At 48.1% G+C, this 25,388-nt stretch overlaps 1 protein-coding gene across 1 annotated transcript; it reads right to left on the bottom strand.

The window, feature by feature from the left end:
• Nucleotides 1-268: 268 nt before the first annotated feature.
• UAP1L1 (UDP-N-acetylglucosamine pyrophosphorylase 1 like 1) lies at nucleotides 269-23,305 on the bottom strand. The gene is made up of 9 exons (XM_032777740.2): nucleotides 23,205-23,305; nucleotides 13,315-13,519; nucleotides 10,620-10,795; nucleotides 9,123-9,295; nucleotides 8,073-8,266; nucleotides 5,874-6,014; nucleotides 3,481-3,666; nucleotides 1,881-1,947; nucleotides 269-413 (listed from the first exon to the last, which is right to left on the bottom strand). The coding sequence occupies exons 1-9, from the start codon at nucleotides 23,281-23,283 to the stop codon at nucleotides 327-329; spliced, it is 1,308 nt and encodes a 435-aa protein (XP_032633631.2). The 5' UTR covers nucleotides 23,284-23,305; the 3' UTR covers nucleotides 269-326.
• Nucleotides 23,306-25,388: the final 2,083 nt, after the last annotated feature.

Here is a 25,388-nt window from a genome sequence, read left to right as displayed (position 1 = left end):
GGAGAATTAGACCCGTTAAACTGCAAAGCAGATGGATTTGGTCCCAATGGCTCTTCTAATATAAAAGGAAAAGGCTCAAATGCACAAATAAAATCTGTTTAGTAACTGAGAGCACAAATCTAACTTCATTCATACCTGAACCTACAAGTATGCTGAGGTAAAGATGCTGCCTTCAAAGTTAGCAAACAGAATTAGCGTACGTGTATATATTTGTCAGCATAATTGCTACCCAATCAATTATCTCAATCATTAACAACAAAGCCAGCGGTTTAGCAGTGTCTGTTCCCAGCATAGAGCTGATGGCCAGATTTTTATTTTTCCTTCATTCAAGCATCTTCTAGCATTTCTGTTTTGCTTTCATCAAGTATAAAGGGCGAATAGAAGTCTCTGTTCTTCATGTGTGCCTCCAGACCCTGAAAATATAGGAAAACAACATGCAATTAGGTTGTAAACACATCAGACTTGGTTAATGTTGGTATTTTTAATGCATTTAGTACTGGGGAAGGGTGACTCTCAGCCCAGGAGGCTAAAGATTTTCTGTCTAAAGAAACAAATACAGACAAGCAGCCCCAGCTTCCCCTGCAATATGCTACAAAGCTGAACCCTGTGCTTCCACAGAGGTGCAAAGGAGCTTAGCCACCGAGAGCCCAGTATAGTCAGTGGGAATGGCACAGCTCAACCCCCTTGCAACAGACCTCCAAGGGTGCATCTCCAAGAGGAATGAAGGTGTGTTCTTAATGCAGGTTAGTAAACACATTGTTAACTAACTCCAGACAAAAAAAAAAAAGACAAGGCAGTTTGTAGTTAACATGTGTTAGAAGGAAGAGTTTAACCCTAGACTCCCTCAAAGTCTTTAGCTATTTCTACATAGCAGCTGAGCCAAGTAACTCTCAGCTGGGGCAGATGACACACATGTGATAGCTCTGAGTGAACTAGTGCGCTAAAAACATTACAGTGTTGCTACAGCAGCATAGACGCATCTGCCTTTACCACAACTTGTGAACATGGGGAAAAACTACAAACTGCTCTGTCTTCACTAGGATTTTGCCTCAGATTAGTTGTCCTGTGTGACCTAACATGAATTAAGAACACACTTTTTCCCCCCTTGTTAAGACAAGACCTAAGCGCTCACAAAAACCCTCTAGGAGCTTGTCTACCCCTAAACACCACAGGGTAGCTACTACCTATGCTGACAGGAGGGCTTCTCCCAGCGGTGTAGGTAATCCTTCCTTCCACACCATGCCCTGGCTAGAAACACAGAAAGAAAGCCTCTCCTACATAATTCTGTAAGTAGTGAGGGGAAGAGCAGACTCCCCCCACCCCCTCACACACCAAAAAAATACAAGTTGTCTTACAAAGACTATTGGTTTCAGGAGCAAGACTCTACAGATTTCTTCTGAAATCCTGTCTTTCAGAAAGGCAAAGCGTATACCAAGCAGTGTTGTTGCTAAGTATTATTTGCTCACTATGGGAGAGATACTTATCTGATGTAAATTGGTGTGCAGAATTACCCCATCTGAGGATCTGGCCCGATGACTTTATTAATCATCATATTTTGCACGTCCGGAAAGCTTTTAGTCAGAGGAGCTCAAAGCATTTGTAAAGTCTTGAAAAAGTCTCACAGCCCCAAGGGAGGGAGGTATTACAAATCTCACTTTATAGATGGGTAAAACTGAGACACATGGAGATTAGGGAGTCAACTAATGCCATGCAGTTAGTCAGTGGCACAGCCAGAAATGAGAAGCAAAATGAATCTCAGGCCGCTTGGTCTAACCATTATCCTATTTCCAAGCAACTGCAAGGTGAAGAACTCTATTTTTTCAACAGGAAATACACACACACACACCATTAAAAATATCTGCAGAGACAATTATACTCACCTCTCCAAAATAAGACACTAATGGAGAAATCTCACACACAGCAGGAGGATCTTCAGTTCCTGATAAACTAAAGAATAAAACACAGGATTAAACGTTCTCTTTATATGTCTGTACAATGATAGCATCCTTGAGAGAGCTCTCCGAACAGAACAGGCTACCAAAAGGGCAAGAGATAGTTTACATCCAGAGATTAAGCCCAGGTCTCGTGACAGTTACCCTGGATTATGGGTAAATAGGAGGAGTTAATGTTTCCTAGCTACTTCAAATCAAAAGAACCAAATGCACGCAGATTTTGATGATGTGCTTTTCAAATTCATGTTAACAGCTTCAAGTTCTGGGTTTACTGGACTATGAGATGATGGTTAAGTTTGTGTGAATTAAGTGTGAGAAAGGAAGCATCTGAAATGGGGATTGTTACACGGTAGCTGACAACCAGATGTTAGTACCCAACAGAACAAAAACACTGCTATAATGAGACGTACTGGGGGCCTTGTTCAGAACAGCTGGTGCAGATCGGGTAACTTACACCTCTGTGGTGCTGGCTAAGCCCTTAATGCTAAGAGAAGAATGACTGCAACAAAGACAGTATTGCCACTAATGTTCTCTGTGCTGGGATTTCTATCTCAGGGGTCAGCTTTAAATCCTGCCAGAGCTCCATGGGTGTGTGGAGGTGAACTACTGACTCAGTACTCTCCTTGACTGCCTTGGCCATGCCCCCTTTCCACACAGCATCCCTGACATTTGTGGACGCATGGGCCCCTACACAACCTTGGCATAACTCCAGTTGTGGCTACCCTACACTGCTGCAACCTCAGCCCTCGGTGGATGTTCCGTCAGCAGACGCTTCTGCCAGAGTTTATCCCTATGGGTGTCTCGACCCCATTAAGGGGATCCGTACACTGGCTGCCCTGTGACCTGCAGCCAGAACACGTTCCACCTCCCATGATTAAGGCTACGTGTTTGTTACGGTGGTCTCAGAAGTCACGGATTCTATGACTTTCCACAACCTCTGTGAAATTCCACAGCTGTCGTGGCCAGCCACCAGCCACTTCTGGAGCCATCCCGCAGCCAGCCGCACTGTTGCTGCTGGAATGGCCCCAGGGGCAGCCACACCAGCCGCTGCTTGGCAGCCCCAGGCAGCTGGCCCGGGGGTCCCCCAGAGCAGTGGCCGATGGGATGGGACCCAGACCCGCCCCAAGTGCAGTGGTGCCCCAGGGCTCCCCCACTCCCACTCCAAGTACAGCAGGGCTGGTGCGGCTAAGATTTAGTCAGGGGCATTTATAGTAAAAGACAGACAGGTCACGAGCAGTGAATTTTTGTTTATCGCCTGTGACCCGTCCATGACTTTTACTTAAAATACTCATGACTAAATCTTAGCCTTACACGCTGATCACTAATGCAGCAGGGGCAGTTATCAGTACTGATCTCCAGCAGCATGTTAACGAAAGGCCTGGTGAAGAACAAGAACCACACCACCACTGCAGGAAATTCTACCCCAAGAAGTAACAAATTCTGTGCAACAGCGTAAAATGCCACAAACGAGCCCAGATTTGGTAGCGGCTGAGGGGGAAACAACAGAACATGTCACAGAGGGGCTCACTTGAGTTTCTCTGGTATCCTGCTGCCATTTTCATCCAGGAATCTGGCTCCAGCCTTCAGAGCCCAGCGGTAATGCTGAGAAAGGAGGGACCGCCGAGCTGTGGTCGGAGTGTCTGTGTCGGCTGTGTCGGCGTTTTTTAATGGGGAGAACTCCTCTTCCCTCAAAACTTCAAATGCAACAAAATTCCTATCAGAGAAGAGAAGGGGTCAGGAAAAAGAGAAAAAGCTTAATATTGGTCCTCTCTTGATGGTACAGACATGTACCGATTTCACAGGGTGGGGGCTTACCCTAGGGAGCACTGATGTAGCATTGCCCCGGCTGAATGAAGCCAGGCGGAGAGTGAGTGAATACAAGGGTTGTGGGATGGGAGCACAGGAGAGGTGAATGTAAGGGCAGTTTGGACAGGAAGTTTGTTGTGAAGAGAGCAGGTGACAATTCTACAGAGCCCCCAGGCACAAAGCCTGGGGAGAGAGAGACCTTCAGGGTGCAGCAGCCTGCTGGCTGGGAAGCTCCAGCTAGAAGGGTGATAAGGGACCGTGAGCCCAGGGGGTGGGTTACAAGCAGGGGGAACTGAGCGGCAGCAGTAAGGCCGGACGCTAGGCTGGGTAAGCCCTGCTATGCTGCACATGAAAATCTGTTACGAACAAACAGGTCCAGCTGAACTCCGAACCCAGTTTTTCTAAACCAAGAACCTGTCATAGTAAATTAGTTTCTTTCCTTAGGAGGGGGCTGGGGTCAGCAACGCTAGTCCTGGTTACGAACAAGCCTCCTGCACAATACAGTCAAGAAGCATATTAAGTTTGTGTCTACACAGCTGTGGAAGGAACCTCCCAGCCCGGGTTGGGGATCATGCTAGTGTTCTAAGCGCAGCTGTGTAGACAGCGTTTTGACGTTGTGTTTCAGGCTGGAGGTTGGGCACTAAAGCCCACCCCTGCCCTAGGATTCAGAGTCCAAGCTCCAGTCTGAGCTGTCTGCACAGTTGTCTAGCTCACGCCTTGCTAGCTGAGTCTATTGAGCCAGGCTGGGAGGCTCGCTGCCATGGGCTGTGTAGACATATCCTACAAAGAGCTGTGTTTCAATAATGGGAAATGCGAACAGAATCCCCCCAAAGCAACATCTACATATTTTTGCATTTCAGATGTGAAAGGCATCTGTCAATGCATTGTGCCACAGTTAAAAACCATTGCTTATAATGAGTCCTTTTGAAGCTTGAAACTCAGATCTGTTTTTGTAGCAGAATTATTTTGCCACCGTGGTACACTGGTTTATTTTTGCTGAGTTGCTCAGTAGGGCTAGGTTGTGCACACGGGCTTGTTTGTCTCAGCAGCCCCTTCAGGGATACTTGTTTATTAAAAAATAACCTTCCCAAAAACCACAGGATTTCCCCGGACTGTGCAAGCAGCTGTACGGTGCAAACAGCTGGATCAAACTTCGGCAAGCTCAATCCTAAATTAAATCCCTTTAATAGAAATTGATTTTAAAATCTAAAAATAAGAAGCCACCACACTCAGGCCGAGGTTCCTTTGTATTTATATTTCAACCTGGAGTGAATCTCAGTGACTTGAGCATTAGCCTCCTGAACCCAGGGTTATAAGTTCAATCCCTGAGAGGGCCATTTAGGGAACTGGGGTAAAAATCTGTCTGGGGATTGGTCCTGCTTTGAGCAGGGGGTTGGACTAGTTGACCCCCTGAGGTCCCTTCCAACCCTGATAGTCTATGATTTAGTGCTGAATTCTAGACCCAGGAAAACAGAGCTTAGAATAAGAATGATGGTAGATCCTTGAGCTATTAAGTGCAACTCCCTTTCCCCCCAGATTAATGCTACATTAAGACTGATTTTTTACATGCATTAAAAAGACAGGCAACATGTATTGTTCCAACAGCAATTGTAACTTGGCCATACAATCCTTAAATAACATGTGGGAGCTGTATATGGTGCTAATTGAACACCTGGGCTTAATATGTATGTAAAATGTAACCGAGTCACAGTTGCCATAGGGACTGCAATTCTAGATGGCCTGACTTCTGGGGGCTTACAACCTCGTGGCGGAGAATTTAGCAAATGTAGGCTTTGCATGGGATTTCCTTGTTTCACGTATGGGCAAAGGCCCACGCCATTAGATACCAACCAGTGGAGCGGGCAGACATTCAAAGCAGGGTTCACAGGTGCTGGGGCTATGCACTCCAGAACACCGCATGCCCTACAGGGCACGTGAAATATGAAGCTGGTAGTGCTTGGGCCATCACAGTATCGGAAGACCCCAGCAGATGCAGCAGTCTTTTCGCCAGCCTCCCCATTGCCAATTTCAAAGTCCACGCTACCCATAAAGGCCTGCTGCAACCCACAGTCAAAGAGAATACGGAGAAGGAAAAGATTGACGTCTACCACTAACTTAGAGAACTGGAACACATCAAACACAAACTTCTCCAGCTTTATCCCATTTGGCTTTAGCGGCTTTACCAGATTTCCCTCCTCGTCGACGTAGGGCACCTTCTTTATGGCTATATGTTGCTTCAGCTGGGGCTCAAATTTCCTGCCAGGGTGAAAGATGAGGAGAACCAGGTTCATTTACTTCATACCCAAAACACAGGCAGGAGAAATCTCAGGTCTCAGAAGCAGACCTCTTATTACTACTATTAGCCGTACCTTGGGACTACTCAGTGCCATTCATTCCAAAGCTCTTTACAAACAGATAAATAAATTGTGCCTACGGATCACTTCACTGATCACAGAAATGCAGCCACATCTGTGGGGACACGTGGCAGCCATTCTGTGCCACCAACCACACAAACCGCGTAGGGCAGAAAACGAAGAAGAATTCTGTGCCCAATTGAAACTGCCGAAAGAATTTTTAAAAAAGAACTGCCAGAGCTGGAATTTGACCAGGAACCTTAATTCCATTGGCTCTTTAGTGATCCCAGGCCAAAGCCAAAGCCCCTTACTCAGACAAACCTACTGCTGAACTCCATAAAAGATCTGCCTGACTCCAGACCAAACAGAAACTAAATAAAACTCACTGGATTTGTCTCCACCTATTAAACCACCTCAGTGTTGCATCTCACCCAAGGAGAGGGGCCCTCTGGCAGCAGAGTGTCCCAGGAACTGTGCTGGACCAAGGGAAGAGTGCCCCTTAGTGAATCGCCAACATCACTCTTTGGGGCACCCAAGGGGTTCCTTGGACACCTCTCTCCTCAACTCTAGGGGCAACACTCACTCTTGCCAGAGCCCAGTAATTTTGCTTCGTCCCTTAACTTTATGATGCAACCATTGGAACCCATGGGTGCGACTCCTTAATCTGCCAGAGGTCACTGCTGGCTTGTGCGGCTCTCTCCCTCCCTGTCTAGCCCCAAACATGCCTATTCCCTGTCGGCCCAGGTAGAGTCACTTTCTTAAGAAGATGAAGCAACCAAAGTGATTCCATCAACAAGCAAAGGCTCTCTGCTCAGGGCCTGATATGAAACTAATCAGGCAGTTATTCTGCTTAGCTTCAGGAGCTCCAGGCTACAGGAATGCCCAGATCTGACATGCAATCAGAGAGCACAAATTCACAATAACAATCAGCAGAGAGAGGGGGAAATAAAACCAACTGGCCACCAAGTTTAAATAAGAGCTGGACTGAACTGTACATGGTGTGAAGAAACTTGTCCTGCTGGAGAGTGGTGGGGTGGAGTTCTCTGGAAGCAGGGAGAACACACTCAGCCAACGAAACACAAGATCATTAGAATTAACTCCCATTGCTGGATTGTACTCAGTGGGTAGGAAATGGTTCAAAGCTGACTGACAGCTGCTTTCTCTGAATTACCGCTCTCCTGGGCATCGCAAACAACAGCTCCAACCCCCTATAGCAATGCGTCTGGAAGCCAAGGTTCCCATGCTCTAATGATGAAGGTTTGCTCCCCTGCATCTTACTAAGAGAGCTTCTTCATCCATGTATGAGCCACAGCCCTCACCCCTTTCCCCCAGCACCAGGATTAAAATCCTTCCTGTCGAAGATGACTGACATGACCAGACTCTTTCAGAGCGGCTCTTTAATCAGCTGACACTGTAGCTGAGCTCAGCAGAGCTCTGGCTCCCCTCACCGGGGACTCAGTGAGCTGACTCTGCAGCGCATCCCTCCCAAAGCTGCTATGGCAAATGAGATCACAGCCCCATTTGCGGCTGGCTTCTGAACCATGGGCGGAAACCTCAACCAGAGCAGAGTCAGAGAGAGACTTAGGGCTTGGCTATAGTACAAAACTTGCACTGGTGTCACTGACTTGATCTGGAACTGATTCAGTTACCTTAGAGATTTGCTCTGGTGTAAGTGCACTTGACCGGGTTTAAGCTGCAATTACCCGCATTTAGCATCATTCAGTAATTACCAGATTGACCTGAGCTTTTGCACTGTTGTAACTAAGGTGATTTGGTTACACCAGTGAGTGCAACCCGTGAGTAGAAGGTGCTGGGGACTTCAGAAGATGCACCTGTTTTCCGCAGAAGGGGGCTGGGGGGAGATTATCCCATAACAGAAGACTAGAAACCACAGCAGGCAGGATAGTTTGTCAGATATTTTCAGTCTGAAAAGTGACCTGGCAGGTGCCGTGGAACTTACTGTGCCACTGTCTCGAGGAAGCTGAGCGTGAAGAAGTGATTGCAGATATTGCCAGCACTGTACACCAGCCGCCCATCAGGACTCCGCATCTGTGCGGTCTCTAGGCTGATCTCGCTGTATTCCACCACCTGATAGACCCCGTCCACACGGCACACTATCCCGACAGGCTCTGTGGGATAGGCCTTCTCCACCACCTGCAGCCACAAGACAGAGGATATGGGGAGCAGCCAGGAGGCAGGGATTCCATTGGCATTGCTGGGTGCTAGTGAGAAAACTCGCAGTGAGGTTCTGCTAAACGCTGATCTTCAGATGCCATAGCAGCACAACAAAGGGGACACTGCCATGTGCACCGGGCAGCACTGGTGGTGCATTTTGTCCTCATGAATCTGGCTTATTAATGACAGTAATCAACCAGTTTACGAGCCAAAGCATTTGGAAGAAAATGCAATGTTCAGCAAGAACAGAGTATTCTCAGGCACATTTTTCCTATCAAGGGCCTTTCATTTGACCCAACATGAAATGCAAAATATTTCTAGTCACTTCCTTTAAGATCTTTATCTATGTTAACACTTTTAATTCCATGCTACCCAAATCTCTTTCAATAAGCGTCAGGGGCCTGCTGCTGCATTGTCACAAAAACATGCCAGTTTTGCTCCATCTAATTCCCCACTAAGGGAGCACCTAGTCTGGTGTTTTGTATAAGACACCCCAGTGTACATAAGCCCCTGCTCTCTAGGTCTCTGAAGGGGGTTAGAAAAGAAACAATTTCAGTCTGTAATTTCCTGTGCAATTTGATGAAGCCCATAAAATAATCTGAACCTGACTGCCATGGTACCTTGTGGAAATGGCACAACGCTTTATATTAGCACCTACAATGGTACAAACCGGATGCAAGATTCACCACCAGTGCAGCTCTCCCTGCAGGATCAAGATGGAAGCTGCATGGACGGGTGTCACCTGAACTCTGCTGAGCTGTGGTACACACCCCAGAGCCTTGACATACACAAACAGGCATGATGGGGGAGCCGTCCAATGTCAGCATCACTTCACCTTAGCACCGCAGTCTGCCCCTTTAGACACGCAGAAGCCGATGAAGACGGGATCGGCCATTTTGACGAGGATATTGTCCACACAGTACACATGGATATACTGGATACCGCGCCGCTCCATGTCATCCAAGATCTTGTTGTCCACTAGAGCACGATATAAGCCTCCGTTGCCATCTGGAATGCAAAAGAAAAAGGGGGCCCCATTTCCTTAATGTCCAACCACTCAAACCACAAGTTGACTGAATGCAGACTCCACATGCCCTGAACAATCTATAACAAGGAGGGTTTCTCCAGTGATTGAAGCACAGGACTGGGAGTCAGCTCAGATGCATTTTACTTCTGGCTTTGCCCCGGACAAACTGTGTGACCTTGGGCAAGTCAGTTCACTATAGTGCCTCAGTTTCCCCATCTGTAAAATGGGGATAGTGACGCTGACCTATGCTACAAGAGGGGTTTCGGAGCTTTGTTCACTGACATTTGTAAAGTGCGTTGAGACTTTTGGAGGGCAGGTGCCACAGAAGAATTAAACAGAGGTGGAGAAATGACAGACACCACTCCTTGTCTTCCAAAGCTTCAGACTCAGCCACAGTTAAAATACAGCTTTAAAAAAAATTCAGTGTGGTTTTGGCCTGCTGCCTTTTTACAGCAATGTTAAAGAACAGTCGGATTTTCCCTTTAACTGTGTTGTTTTTTGTACGAGGCACCTTGAACACTTATGCAACATACACATAAAGTGGATCATCCTCACTTGGCTACAGCCTTTACAACACTCCAAAGACCTCCCAGGGAAGCCAGAGCTACACTCGGCATTGGAGGAGATATCCCTGCAGCAATACAGGCGTGGCACATCACTTCCCCGGATTTGCTGCTTCTTTTAATCACGCACAAGCTGGACGCAGAGGCCACTGTTTTTTAAGGTGATAGTTAGACTTTGCCAGAATTTTCCTTTGCTAGAAAAGAGAGATGTTTCCCTACTTCCTCTGGAGAGAATCCCAGCAACATGATCACTCCCCAGCCTGGCAGCATTTCTCTCTGGGGTTTGCAGGCAAATCGATAGCACTGACTGGAGCCCAGCACAGCATAGGCGGGGGGTGGCCCAGAAGCCCATAAACAGCTCTGCTGATGGACTTCAGTTCTGGCATGCAGCACTTGTTATTATAATCCTGCCCCCTCCTCCATTCTCATCCCACACACATACAGCTCTGCCAGTGCGCCTCAGCCCTGCCTTGCACCAGCCCCTGCTCTTCCAGTCCGGTCAATACTCCCAGACGGGGCTAAAGGTTCTGTGATGTGGGCGAACACCCAGCACAGTGAGATCATCACGCTTTTTGTCATTCAATGACCGTTTACCGCATGCATTTATCTGAACCCCCGGAGCCAAGAGAATCAGGAGCATTAATATACTTGGCAGCAGGGAGTCCCCTGTGTGCCCAAGAGAGGGGCTGAATTTCAACACAAGCTCCCCTCCTGTGACTATCACGCGCTAACTGCAGGGTACCTGGTGCCATGGCAACTTTCCCCTTCTGTTCCAAGATGGCTTTCCCATCGAACGTTACAGCTGGCAGCATCCTCTGCTCAAACATGATCACATTGTTCTTATCCAAGTTAAAGTAATCGTGTTCTATGAAGAACGTCTCTGTTGGCCCCAGTGTAAACTCGCTTGTCATGATGTACCTACAGGAGAACAGAAGCTGAACAGTCAGGATGAAATGCAGTTAACACACACACACACACACAGCAAGACATACCCTTACAGAAAAACCCTATAGACCAGGGGGGCCAACCTAAGCCTGAGGAGGAGTCAGAATTTACCAATGTATGTTGTCAACAAGCCACAATAATACGTCAGCTGCCCCTCATCAGCTCTCTTTCCCCAGCACCTCTGACCCACCAGCAGCCCCACCGACCAGCGCCTCCCCCTCCTTCCCTGCACCTCCTGATCAGCTGTTCTGTGGTGTGCAGGAGGCTGGGGGTGGGTGGGGAGGAGTGCGGGCAGGGCAGGCTCAGGGGAGGGAGCGGAAAGGACTGGAGTGGAGGAAGGGCCTGCAGCAGAGCCAGGGGGTGAGCAGTGAGTCCCCTGCCTCCCCCACAGCACATTGGAAAGTTGGCACCTGTAGCTCCAGCCCCAGAGTTGGTGCCTATGCAAGGAGCCTCATATTAACTTCTGAAGAGCCGCATGTGGCTCCGGGGCCCACCCTGGCCACCCCTGCTATAGACCAAACTTAATAAAGATGTAATCTATAGGGACTTTGAATAACCTGCAGCATTTCATAAAGAATGATCTCTCTGCTACTGATCTTAAACTTCTACAGAGGGGTTCCGTTTCTGGTCAATTCTATAGGATCTCTACAAGAAATAGTATAGGCCTGAATTTATACTTTGACCATATTTAAACATGCCCCTATCCAAAAACGAGTTGGACTCCGGTGCGTAAGAGGGGCAGTTAACAACCGAGGTAAGGGACCAAAACAACCTCTTTGCCTTATCAAACGGACATCATGAAAGGGAGGAAGAAGGGTTCAAAGTGGGTTTTGATCTGTGCCAGGTCTTACGGGCCAGTGATGAATTTTCAGTACTTGAATCAAAGCTTTCCAGTGCCTCTTTTCTGCCAGAGAAATACAGCAATATTTTCCAGCCTCACAGCTGTGTGTGGGTTCCCACAACCCAGTTTCTTTATTCCTCTCTTGCCTTCTTTCTCCTCCCCCTCCCTTATCTTCCCCTCCCTTTAATTTTCTTTTCTTCCTTAATACAAGGATGTTGAGTGCTCATTTTCCTGAGTTCCCCCCAAAGCAGCTCTCCAACTCCCATTACTATAGGCCTACAGGGAGTCTCCTTCCTGCACAGCAGACCAGCCACCCCAGCACCGGTCAGCCCAACGTCCATGTGTACATGGGGCTTACTTCTCCCTGCCTGCACAATAAACTGGCCTCCGGGTTTGGTGCGCTGCATTTTCCAACTATTTGCTTCATAATGAACAGAGCATCAGGCAAATGCCAAATGTCATCAACTTAGATTTGACATTCTAAAAATAACGGGCCTGATTTCCAGAGGTGCTAGAGCCGCAAGCACTCACAGATCCGGTCAGATACACGCAGTGCGAGATATACTTCCATTAATATGGCATTAGCTCTACAGCAGAGCAACTTACAGCACCATGGTATTTAGGCAACTACTTACAAGCAACACCTGGATTACGGCTCAGGGATGTTTTTGTGCCTCTGCTTTGCCTGTGATCAGGCAGGGAGGTGACATTGACAAGAACCCTGCTTTTATTTTAAGGACGAATAGCTAGCAACAATTTGTTCCAATAATTGCACAATCAGTGCTCTCTCTCTCGCCCTCCCCTACCCGCCCGCCCACCAACACAATTATCTTTTTGCATGTTGCACATTTAGACTGTTTTGAAACCTTGAGGTTTTGGAAAAGGAAATAAGCCAGTGGCAGACATGGGATCACGAGTCCAGTTGTAAATAAACCATCTTTAAAATAGGTGGCATTTCAAGGCTCCCATCTTTGGCAGTGTGCTATTTCGGGCTGCTCTTTTCACGTTTGTGCACCAACTTGCTCAGGTCACCCCAAACTGGGAGCTACCATATTGCCACTCAGCTTCAGCCAGTGTGAGCTTTGCCGCTGCAAAGCTCCATGTCTCCTGCCCAACACAGCAGTGCGTCTGTCTTGCCAGCAACCCTCCAGGACTCTGCAGACTGGCCTTGCGGTAACAATCAGTGAACCCCAATTCCAGAGTTCCCCAGATATGTCCCTCTGTGCGTTCAGTCCCTCTCACCGGACACTCACAGGAGTTTGCTACCTCCGAAAGGAGAGGGCACAAATGAGCTGGTTAGCTGAAGACCCGCACTTTGCTAAAACAGGGCTGAGATGGTTTTGTAATAAAACAAGAATGAAGTTTAGTACTAACAACAGCCATAGGTGCAAGTGATTTCAAGTAGGAGTTAAAGCGATACCAAAGGTGACAGGCCAAACATGCTTTCTACAGACTAAAACTTAACTTCAGCAAGTTACAAGCTTTGTTAAGCAGGATTCTCGCATATAGTTAGTTCCCAGAGACGCCAATCTCATTGGCTGAAGGATTTCTCAGATTTCAAGTGCTCTGGCCTCGTGTTTCTCAGGTGATGGATGCCCAAATAGTGTTCTGTTCCTGCTGTACCACGTATACTCAATGTCATGCTACCTACCATGGGATGGTACATGTTGTGTTGTATTTCCTGCCGGCAAGCTGCTCCAGTTTGCGGATTCTTTCTGCCTGGATCTGATACAGAGTCTTACCACTGGGCAGCCCCACGCTGTACATCCCCTTGGGATAGGCCACGCCCAGGCGGGTCCCTTGCCCTCCAGCCAGGAGCAGCACTGCCACTTTGCTCTGTGAGATCTGGCGGAAACCTGCTTGGGACAGAAGCCCCACGAGAGAAAACAAGGGGAAGGAAATGGACGGATCAGCAAACAAAAAGAACGAGTGCTCCAGGCACCTCTGTGGGTGCACAGGAGCACAGTGCTGTACAGACAAGAATTCAGCTTCACCATCTCCATGTGATAGGGATGGACCATTCTCCCCACTTTTAGGTCAGGATATTGAGGCACAGAGAAGTTAAGCAAGTTCTCAAAGGTTACGTGTAACACCACACCCCTTGGTGAGTCGCCAACAAGGATTGAACCTTTGACCTCCTGATCTTAAAGCATGAACCTCCAGTTAGTGCTGACATTTGTACGAGTGTGGTAAAGCGCTTTTCTTCCTGGGGTACCATCTGCAAGTTACCACAAATGGGCAACACCCAACATGAATCAAATGCAAGGTGCCCCCTTGTGGCAAACGCTGAAATCTGCAGGGGAAAGGGATAAGGCCCAGCGTATTGCTGCGTTCTGTCAGCTCTGCAAAGTTACAAAGAGTAACATCTTGCTTTTGACACCAACACACAGCGAACAGACACACTGAATAAGGAGCCATTTTTTTTCCTGACCACTTTTAAACCAGAAGAAAAGCAACCCGCTCTCCAAATTCGCGATCAGAAGGAAAAGGCCTGTGGCTGTCTTGCCATTATCTCACAACACAAAGCAAAGATTCAGCTTCTAACAGTAAAAGCAATGGACAAAACCCCTCACTGGCGTCAGTGGTGTTACTGAAAGATGCACTGGGCCGATTAGCTATGAGTTTGCTGCCAGTTCTTTGTCCATGGTTAGAAGGCTCAGCTTCACCATGGTGATATATTCAGGCAGAGGAGGGATATTATCACTTCCAAAATAGCTGGTAATGCCAAAAAAATAGCACTTAACAAAGCTAATTACACAACACTGTAATTGCATACCATGGTGTCACTGTTCAGCACGCTGCACTTAAAGGGACACCACCCCAAGGGTGAGAAGCCACATCTCAGCACACAGATCACTTTTCCAAACTGCAATTAAGCAAACACTTTACAACAACCCATAACAAGGTCCAATCATGTTGAGCATTTAGGCAAAGTTAAACTCCGAATGGGACAGTCCTGAAGTTAAAAGAGAAAACATTTCCCCACTGGAGCAGAAAATGGGAATGATGGGGCCTTTTTACAATGCTCAGCAGGCCCCCAAATGCATTTGCTCCCCCTCTTACGGATCCCTCCTTGCTGCTACCCACTTTCATCTTCTCTCAGCTTCTTCCTTCGAGGCCGCTCTCTGAACAGTTCTCTCCCTCACTTCCACTGAGCCACAGTGAACCACTGTCCCAGATTTCGAGGCTGGAAGGGACGTGGTGCTCACACAGTCTGGGGAACACAGGCCACCGGATTTTGCTGAATTAATTCCTGTTTGAACTACAGCTTATCTTTGAGGAAAAGGGCCCATCTTGGTTTAAAAATTGCCAGTGATGGAGAATCCACCACAACCCTTGGTAAGTTATTCCAGTGGTTATTTATCCTCACTTGACTTTCACTGGGCAAGTGCCCCAGTTTGCCAATGTGTAAAAAGGAGTTTCCAACCTGAGCGGAGGTGGGTGTATAAGAATTCACTGATGCTGACAGAGCCCAACATAAATGCAAATAAATGCTCAGGTCTAAAAATGAAAGGTGCTTATTCCGCTCTCAGCTGGGCTGCCCTCTGTCCTTCACAGGCAAGTCTCCCATCAGCCCATTGCGTGCTGAGATATTGCTACCTGTGCTCTGTACAACAGCACGTGACGCTAAGCTCAGCAAATCGAAGGCTAGACCCAACTGAAAGAACAGATGAGCTATGTAAATAAGGTTCCTGCTTTGGGGATTTTTAGCTCTGAGTGCAGGAGAACCGTGCATGTGCTTATTCTTCACTAACCTCCTCTAGAACTGGACTCTCTTTTACTTCAATTTCTTATGCCCCTCTCAGAAAGGAAGGGATGTGATACTGACTAGTGCAAAACTCTAGACACAAGCTGACTGGCTTTAATTGCTGGCAAAACTCATGAAATACTCTGTGGCCACTGTGATGCTGGCAGATCAGGTGCCAGCTCATGCCAAAGCCTCAAGCCAATTCACTTGTGTATTAGTATAGATTAAAGTGGTTATTAATTGCATAGAATGTACTTGGTGTTTACACTTCATGAAGGCTGCTACATGCATTGATCTCACTTACCTGTACCCTGTTCTAATGTAATGGCAAACATTTACATTTCGTATACCTCTGTAACTAAATAACCCATCAAATGAGGAAGACGACTTGTGTGATGCAGATGAAGAACTTTAGCAGAAAAGTGCTAATCTGTGCACACTTGAAGGCAAATGATCATTGTGTGTGATGACCAGAAATCTAAGACTCCTCTCTGGCCACCAATCAAAGAAAGAGCCCACCTGGATGGTGACCTGTCAGCTTGTTTTCTGGGAGAAGAAGCTATAAGCATGGATTCAGGGAAAGATCCTGTATCTCTGGACTGTTTGGACTCGTACAGAGGTGGGTATCGGATGCAAAGCAGAGAATCTGGGTACCCTGAAAAAATCTTTGGGAAACCAGTAATTTATTACATCTTTGCCAGCCTTTGGGATTATAGACTGTGACTCACCTGTACATACATTTTACCTGCTTTAACCTCTCAATAACTCTCATTTCTTTTTCTTAGCTAATAAACCTATAGTTAGTTTTCTATGAAATTGGTTGCCAGCAACGTCTTTGGTGGGAGATCTAGAATACAGCTCTACCTGGGTGAGTGACTGGTCTCTTGGGACTGGGAATAACTTGGAATATTTTCGATTTTTGGTATAAGTGATCATGTATCACTGAGTCCAATTTGTTGGGGTGGCATGAAAGATGGGAGACTGCCAGTGCCTGCATGGTAACACTGTTTCAGTGATCCAGGAGTTCACATTTGGTACTGGCGTGGTGAAATCTAATTATAAAACACACCACCAGTTTGGGGAGTCCGCCCTGCTTTTGCCAGTCTGTTCTGAGGCAGGCGGTCATGGTCATGAGCCACTTCAGACAGCATGACAATCAACACTGGACTCTGCTAAGCACAGTTCTAGAAGTAAGCTGACCAGGTTCAACTGCAGGCAAAAATCACGGACTCCTGCGTGGCCACATGGGTTGGTGTGATGGCTTAAAATTGGATGAAGAGGTCAGCACTGAAAACAGAGTCTGCGGGGGAAGGGAAATCATTGTAGGCCTGGTTTACACTCAGTTGTTGTACCAATTTAACTATTTTGGTAGTTAACCAAAATAATTAATTGCTACAAGCCCTTGTGTGGATGCAGTTATACCCATATAAAGATGCCTTACCGCAGTACAATTTTTCTCCCTTCCCTTACAGGAAAAAACTATACTGGTATAAGTACCTTTATACCAGAATAGCTACATCCACACTGGGGGATGGGTATTTGTGTACCACTTAATTATATCAGTACAGTTAAAGCACCACAATTTGTGCATGTGGACAAAGCCTTGCAATGCTGGGGCAGAGATGATCAGAAAGGCAAAGGCCCTAGGTCGGCCAGTTCATTGAGTTTTGCCTATCACTCTTCTGCAGAGAACAAGATAAAGCATAAGGCTTGATTACAGCAAGACAAACAAATGGTGCATGGTAAGCAAGCAGAGAGCACCCTTAGTCACTAACATTTGCCACACCGTCTGTTAGCACTCCTGTGTTTAAGAACTTGGCTGGATTTGTCAGCCTAATTATCTGCAAACAAATTAAAAAACAATAGCAGATGGACTCAGGCTTGGAGCCTCAATGCAAGGCTAAGATGGGCTTCAAATGTAAGTGCCAAAACGTTAAAGGGATGTCCGTGCAATGACTGAACAAATGCCATAAAACAACAGTGTAAAAACTCTCGCAGGTGTAGCCTAACAGGGACGTTAAATAAAATGGATGCATATTTATCAAATATAGATAGAAAACTCCCTGTGCACATCTAACTGGCTCTCGACATGGTTTTCCTCTGGCAGCGATTACTCTCTTTTTGATGTGAGCGAGCGTCTGGCACATATGGCGGCACAGCTTGCTGCATGGGTCTAGCTTAACGATACCAGAGTGAGAAGAGTAACTAAGGGAACAGCATATCTCCTTTCACTCGGGAGCTGGCGTCAAACTAGGCCAGTTCAGTGAGCATTTAAGGAGGCAAAGAGCTGCATCTAGAGCGTTCCACCCCTGTTCCCACAGTGCCCTGGACTGAACATCAGCTAATCTAAACCTTTAACAAAACTGAGCTGTACATTCGCACACCCAGGCAGGGTTATTCTATGCAAGAGGGTTCCTAAGATAGCACCTCCAAGCAGAGAAGCAGCACATTTAGCCCCAGCGGCTGGTTCAATTCCAGCTCAAGTATTTACATTTTGCCTTCACAAATTCCTTCCGTCATTGATCAATATTGTTTCCTTATGTGCCCCCATCTTATCCATCTCTTGTCTTATACTCAGACTGTCAGCTCCTTGGGGCAGAGACCATCTTGTTCTGGGTCTGTACAGCATCTGGCACAATGGGGTCCTGCTTCATGACTAGGGCTCCCGGGCACTACAGTAATACCCATAAATAACAACCAAGGTATTCTTCACTCCTCTCCTAGAAACGCAGTAAATAGTGTTGTTGACACAGAATGGACAGTGGACAAGAAGCTGGATATGAGTCAGCAGTGTGCCCTCATTGCCAAGAAGGTCAACGGCATATTGGGCTGCATTAGTAGGAGCACTGCCAGCAGACTGAGAGAAGTGATTATTCCCCTCTATTCGGCACTGGTGAGGCCACACCTGGAGTATTGCGTCCAGTTTTGGGTCCCTCCACTACAGAAGGGATGTGGACAAATTGGAGAGAGTCCAGCAGACAGGAACAAAAATGATCAGGGGGCTGGAGCACATGCTTTACGAGGAGAGGCTGAGGGAACTTGAGTTATTTAGTCTGCAGAAGAGAAGAGTGAGGGGGGATTTGACAGCAGCCTTCAACTACCTGAAGGGGGGTTCCAAAGCGAATGGATCTAGACTGTTCTCAGTGGTGGCAGATGACAGAACAAGGAGCAATGATCTCAAATTGCAGTGGGGGAGGTCTAGGTTGGATATTAGGAAACACGATTTCACTAGGAGGTGGTGAAGCACTGGAATGGGTTAGCTAGGGAGGTGGTGGAATCTCCTTCCTTAGAGGTTTTTAAGGCCCTGCTTGACAAAGCCCTTGCTGGGATGATTTAGTTGGTGTTGGTCCTGCTTTGAGAAGGGGGTTGGACTAGATACCTCCTGAGGTCTCCTCCAACCCTGATCTTCTATGATTCTATGAATCGGATGGCTGCATTCTAAGGGGTACTGAAGCAGCACAGGGCTTTATCCTGCTCCCCTTGAATTCACTGGAAGTTTTGCCATTGACCTCAGTAGGCGCAGGTCCTGTTCTTTGCATCGGCTCCACACTGAAAGCAGAATCCAGATCTATATGGGCCCGTGGTGTCCGTGCGCCACCAATATTTAAGAAGGTGGGCTCAGCTCCATCAATGTTTGGGCTTACTGTGCATTGGGGGGCCAAGTGCTTCAGCGGGATGTGGGGTCCAGGGTGCCCTGGGGGGCAAGCGGGGGGCCTGGCACCAGCAGCAGGGAGCAACCCGGCCCCAGCCCGCCCTGCTCCGTCCCCTCCCCACCCCATTCCATCTCTTCCCCCAAGCCCCTGCCCCTCCTTTTTCCAGCTTCCGCCCCCACCCCCAAGTGACGCTGGGAGCCGGCAGGGCAGGGGGGAGCAGGGCGGGCTGGGTGTGAAGGTTCACTCATAGCTACTCCCTTGGGACTGTCACCGGACGTGCTGAATTTACCCCTGAGCCCATTTTCCCTGCCAGCTTGGGACTCCAGAACCCTGTCCTGGACCCCATGTCCCCCTGAAGCATGGGGTCCCCCAAAGTGCAGGGCCGGGGGCAGGTGCCCCGATCTGTCCTATGCTTAGACCCATTCTGGGCACCACCAAAAATTATATAAAGCTGACCCCCATGTTGGTGATCCCTAGTTCTTGTGTTATGAGAAGGAGTAAATAACATCTCCTTATTTATGTTCTCCACACGTCATGATTTTACAGACCTCAATCATATCCCCCCTTAATCATCTCTTTTCCAAGCTGAAAAGTCCTAGTCTTATTAATCTCTCCTCATACGGCAGCCTTTCCATCCCCCTCATCACTTTTGTTGCCTTTTTCTGTACCTTTTTTTTTTTCTTTTAAAGATGGGGCAACCATATCTGCAAGCAGTATTCAAGATGTGGGCATATCATGGATTTATATAGAAGCAATATATTTTCTGTCTTATTTTCTACCCTTTCCTAATGATGCCCACCTTCTGTTAGGGAGAGATTTCACCTTCCCCTCTGCAAAAGGGGTGTGGGGGTTGTCAGTGACTGGGCCCCTGTGCAGAAAACCCAGCGGGATTCAGAGGAGTAACCAGGCCCAGAGGGAGGGGAAGGAAGGACCCAAGTCCAGCAGCATCGGCCCCAACAGAGTAAGAAGTAGCAGAGCTCTGGGTACGCGGCAGAGCCTAGGGGAATGGGTAAGACCAGTACCGGGTTTGCCATGGCGCCAGGCCCACACTGCAAAGGGGCCCTGGCCTGGCCTGCTCTTCTCTGCCCCCCGCCCACCGCTCCGGCTCCTGCTGCAGGGTAGGCTCCATCAGCAGCCAAGCTCCTCCCTCCCCCGCCTCTTCCCCTGAACGTGCCATGTTCCCACCCCTCCCCTGCCGCTGAACAGCTGTTTGCCGGCATGAGGGAGGGGGAGGAGCGGGGCCGCAACACGCTCATCACTCGGTGGAGGAGGCAGAGATGTGGTGGGGGCAGGGCCTTGAGGAAGGGGGTGGAATTGGGGCATACCCCCTCCAGCCCCCTGCTGTGAGCCGCTCAGGGCAGGAGGCTGGGAGCACCCCCACAACCCCAGCCCACATCCCCAGCCCTGACTCCTGCACTCTCCTCACAGGCCCCCACGACCCCAGCCCTGATTCCTGCACCCCCCTCATCCACACCCCCACTCCTCGCACCAAACAGGAGCTCCTGCACGCACACACCCACATTCCCACCTGCACCCCTCCCACCAAACAGGAGCTGCCCCAGGTAATGCTCCACACGCCAACCTCCTGCCCCAACCCTGAGCCCCCTCCTGCATCCTAACTCCTGGCCAGACCCCACACCTCCATCCCTAGCCTGCTCCTGCACCCTAACTCCCTCCCAGACCCTGCACCCCCAGCCCTGAGCCTGATTCCACACCCTAAGCCCTGGCCAGACTCTGCATCCCAACTTTTTTTACATTTATTTTTTTATAAAGCGCTCTCATCCAAAGCACTTTACAATAGTTAGCTAATGGTACAAACACTATTTGGAAAGATCATTAAGTGGTCCGCCGAGACCCCCAGCAATTTTCAAGTGTTCTGTGGAAAAATAAGTTAGACTTATTTACAAGAACAATCAAGGTACCTCACTTTATTTTCATTTACTTGCTATTACTTATAAGAGGAGGAGGAAGAAAAAAAGAATGAAAAATGGGGGCGGGAGGAGATAAGAGAGAATGTTCTTTTTCTTGGCTGGGTCCCAAGGAGGGGCCCCAAAAATGAAGCTGAGCACAGGGCTGGGGGGCTCCCACTAACCTAAATCCACCACTGGCTGTCACATCACCTGGTCTGGGGATACTGTCGACTGATCCCCACAGTCTCCAACCTACCTGGGCAGTACAACAGACATGACCCTGCCCATTAGCTTCTCTCCACTCCCTAGCCCACCACCACTTGCTTCCCCCTCCCCTTAAGACTTGGCCCTCTCACTTTTAAAAATGATCTCTTTGTTCTCCAACACCTTCAGTTGGCACCTTACAGGGTCGGAGCCCAGGCCATCAGTTGCCAGGAGACAGAGTGTCAGACATTTTCAGAGCAGACAGTATCACATCTGCCTAGGGCTCTGCAATAATCACACCCCCTTGTCCCACCACTGAGATACTTAAGAAATGCATAGGGGAAACTGACGCACCCACACAGTATTCAGAGAAAACATTAAGAACATCCCCACATCGTCACACTGGAGGAGGGGCAGCTCAGTGCAGAGTGAGACTAAGAGAATGGGCTAGAACCAAGGAGAAGGTAGGTATTCGCTCTATGTAGGCAGGGGGGATCCTGTTTACCCCCTCCCCAGCCCTGCTGTGCTTGCACTTTACCCCAGCCCCTCCCTTGCTCCAGCAACCAACCCTAGCTCCCGGCCCGCTGTGCTTTTGTCCCTGGCCCCTGTCTCATTCCAGCTGGGGACCAATCCTCCCCACTGTGTCTCACTGTGCTCATCTTGCCCCTGGCCCCTGCCTCGTTCCAGCTGGCGACCGATCCTCCCCCCACACACACACCTTGCCTCCCTGTCAGGGGGGATAAAAATCAATGATTCTTTTTTTTAAAAAAATGATTTTTTTAATTTAAATCAGATTTTTTGGTAAAATAAGTTTTTTCCTCAAAAAGTATCTATAGATTGAGCTATAATATATCTTCATTAAAACTAAGATATTGCATCATAGAACGGGGATTATAAATTCTAATTCTACAGTATGAGACAATATATAAATGTGATGTTTAGGAAAAGTTTTGTAAATGGGTTCCTATAGTTCATGGATTAGGGACCCAATCTTATGGAGCTCCAGGGGCTTCTGTATAGATTATTTAGATCAATCTTTCTACCTTCCCAATGGGACTCAGTGCTCAGTCTAGAAGATACCATCAGAGATGCTTAGTTTTGCAGTTCTCTAACTGTGGATTTGTGTCTCCAGAGATAATACGTTTGCTAACAGCAAAAATGTTTATATTTATTTATGTATTTAAATAGAGGTGAGAAATAAGACCTCAACCCTATTGTCCCTCTGCAAATTTGTGTACACAGTCAATCCCTTACCTCTGCCTAAAAGTGCAAAGTTTCAAAAAGTTCAATGACTAGAAGATGGTTGGGGGTCGAACAGATCTGGACCAGGAGAAGAAGTCTGGAGATAACTGTGAGAAGAACATATGCTTTTTTGTTAAAATATGATATGTTTGCTGCTAAAGACAAAAATCCAGAATACTTATTGTTGTTATTTTAGTTAAATAAAACAATGTAAATGTCTGTCTGGTGATGTTCTCCTCCTAAGACAGCTTGGCAAGAAAATCCTCCAAATATTAATAATTAACCTGTTGAATTGGTGATAGTTCACCTCCCAGAGACTTCATAAATATCTGCTTCAATTACCTTGGGTAAATGAAATGACAGTCATTCAGTTTCTGATATAGCTGTAAAACTAACCTGAAAAGTTTTCAAAATAGATCACGTTAAAAGTGCATAGTGTTTACCTTCTAAATGAAACCTACATCTAGCTGAGTTGTGAAGAATATGGATTAAGCTTATAACAACCACCAAGGCTGCACTTTTCTACAGAAAGCCATGACTAAATCGAGTCTTCCTGACTGGTGATTTAAACCAAATCCGCTCTGTGCTCTTGCCCCGGCCCCTTCGTTCCCCAGGGGGCTCACAAAAAGTTAACCCAGCCCTGGGTAAGACATGGGGGTGGGGGTGGGGGTGGGGGTGAGGAAGCAGGGCCCCAGGGAGGGGGCCGAGGCAAACCGGCCCCTGCAAAGCCCACCCAGCTCCCGGCAGCGGGACTGTGGCCCCGGGGCCCCGCTCGCTCACCCACCTTCCGCTTCCCATCGTGCCAACGTGGCCGGCTCGCTGCGGCTGACGCTGCCCAGGAACTCGGCCGGGACCGGCTCCATCCTGCGGCCCGAGCGCTCCAGGGGCCCCTGCTCCGCCGCGCCAGCCTCCGCCGCCCGCCGGCAGTGCGCGCCAGCTCCTCCGCCGGCAGCAGCGCCAGGGCCGCCAGCAGCGCGGCGCGCTCGGCCGGGGCAGCTCGGCCCAGAAGCGCAGCAGGTGGGAGGCCGGCCCGCGCCAGCCCGCGCTAGGTCTGCCTCCGGGCGGCGCCATGCGCGGCTGGGACGCGCCCCCGGGAGCCGGCTGCGCCTGCGCCTTTCGCTTGCGCCTCGCTGGGAGGCCTGCTCTGCGCGGCCGGCTGCTTTCCTGAGCGGGCGGGGCCAAGCCAGCGCTGGGCCGCCGTGCCGGAGATGGGGGCGGGCCGTGGGAGACGGACTGTCAGAGCGGGAGGAGGGGTGAAAGTTACCCAGACGCGCGCGGGCGCACGGCGACGGAGGTGTCTTTCTCTGGCTGCCTGTGGTCAGCTCAGCCTCCCTCCCCCGGCTGTTGCTGGTCAAGCGGTTCTCAACCTACCCACAACTGGTCCCCCTTTTCAGGAGTCTGATTTCTCTTGCAGACCCCCCAGTTTCACCTCACTTCAAAACGCCTTGCTTACAAGCTCAGACATTAAAAATACACAAGTTTTATCGCAGCTCCGTGTTACTGAACAAATTGCTGATTTCTCATATGTAACCAGAGACTTTCTAAATAAATCAAACTGGAATATAAATATTGTACTTACCTTTCAGTGTATAGTCTATCAGCGGCAATACAACAAGTCTGCGTCTGTATTGAAATTTTTTAGTTTGTTACTGACTTCACTAGTGCTGTCTCTTGTAGCCTGTTGGTAAAACAGGCAAATCTCTACAGGAGTTGATGTACCCACTGGAAGACCTCTGCGTACCCCCAGAGGCTAACATTACCCTTGGTTGAGACCCCTCGTAGCCTGTTGTGAAATGCATGTTGTCTGAAAAATTTGAACTGAACGCCTATACCCTAAAAACTTTCTCCTGATCACAGTTTTGGTGTTTAAAGGGCTGGCCCATTCAAGTCAATGGGGGTTTTTGCCATGCTGATCTCTCGTGAGAGCAAGATTAAGCCCTATAAAAGAAAAATCCTTGTCGTTTAACTCTGTGCAACTCTCTTGGCATATAATCTCTTAAGCAGTTTCACAAGGTTGTTTTCTTAACTGTTGTCCTCCTAGACTGATAGGATTCTGTTTCCTGGATTCCCCTCTAATACAGTTTCACTCAGAACATTTATTTCTTTGAATAATCTGAGGACTCTTTTTGTCCTTAATGCACCATCAGTTACCTTGTGCAGATGGATGTCATTGTCTTATTTAATATAAGATGTTAATTACAATTAATTGATTCTAGGAGCTGAGCAATCACATCTCACAGTGTTTTCTGTTCTAACGCTTCCTCTGGTTTTATTGTGATTTTGCAATCTATCATTTTTCTTTGTACAGCTGTTTAGTTTCTGTCACCTATAACAGGAAGTTTATCCTTAGTCTTTAAGTCATATGATGACAATATGATTTCCAGGGTTTTCATCATCACTTTTTCCATTCCAATGAGAACTGCCTCTCTCAACCCTTTCCACTCCCTCTGGCAGCATCCTGCTTCTTCACGTGCCACCACATCAGTGGAGAACTGACACCCCAAATATTCACTAAGGCCATGTCTGTGCCACTGTAAGGTCTCCTGTGTAGCCACACTATGCTGGCAGGAGAGAGCTCTCCTGATGGCATAATTAAACCACCCCCAATGAGTGGCGGTAGCTATGTCAGTGGGAGACGCTTTCCCACGAACATATAATGCTGCCCACACCGACACTTTTGTTGGTGAAACTTATGTTGGTCAGGGGGGTGTTTTTTCACACTTCTGACCGAGAAACTTTTGCCAACAAAAGCCATAGAGAGTACACTTATAAAGCTGGGAGAGGTTGCAAGTGCTTTGGAGGATCGTATTAAAATTCAAAATAATCTGGACAAACTGGAGAAATAGTCTGAAGTCAATCGGATGAAATTCAGTAAGGACAAATCCAAAGTTCCACTTAGGAAGGAACAATCAGTTGCATACATACAAATTCGGAAATGACTGCCTAGGAAAAAGCACTGCAGAAAGGG

This window comes from Chelonoidis abingdonii, chromosome 24, assembly GCF_003597395.2.
Source record: "Chelonoidis abingdonii isolate Lonesome George chromosome 24, CheloAbing_2.0, whole genome shotgun sequence".
NCBI classification, from domain to species: domain Eukaryota; kingdom Metazoa; phylum Chordata; order Testudines; family Testudinidae; genus Chelonoidis; species Chelonoidis abingdonii.
Note: the sequence above shows the minus strand (reverse complement) of the source record. Positions and strands in the feature narration are given on the sequence as shown.

Excerpts from the sequence above, each read along its gene's own strand:
- UAP1L1 (XM_032777740.2), bottom strand. The coding sequence starts at position 23,283 with ATGGAGCCGGTCCCGGCCGAGTTCCTGGGCAGCGTCAGCCGCAGCGAG. Across the intron at positions 13,520-23,204 it reads GGCACGATGGGAAGCGGAAG|GTTTCCGCCAGATCTCACAG; the intron begins GTGGGTGAGCGA and ends TGTCCCAAGCAG. Across the intron at positions 6,015-8,072 it reads TTCCTCGAGACAGTGGCACA|GAAATTTGAGCCCCAGCTGA; the intron begins GTAAGTTCCACG and ends TCACCCTGGCAG.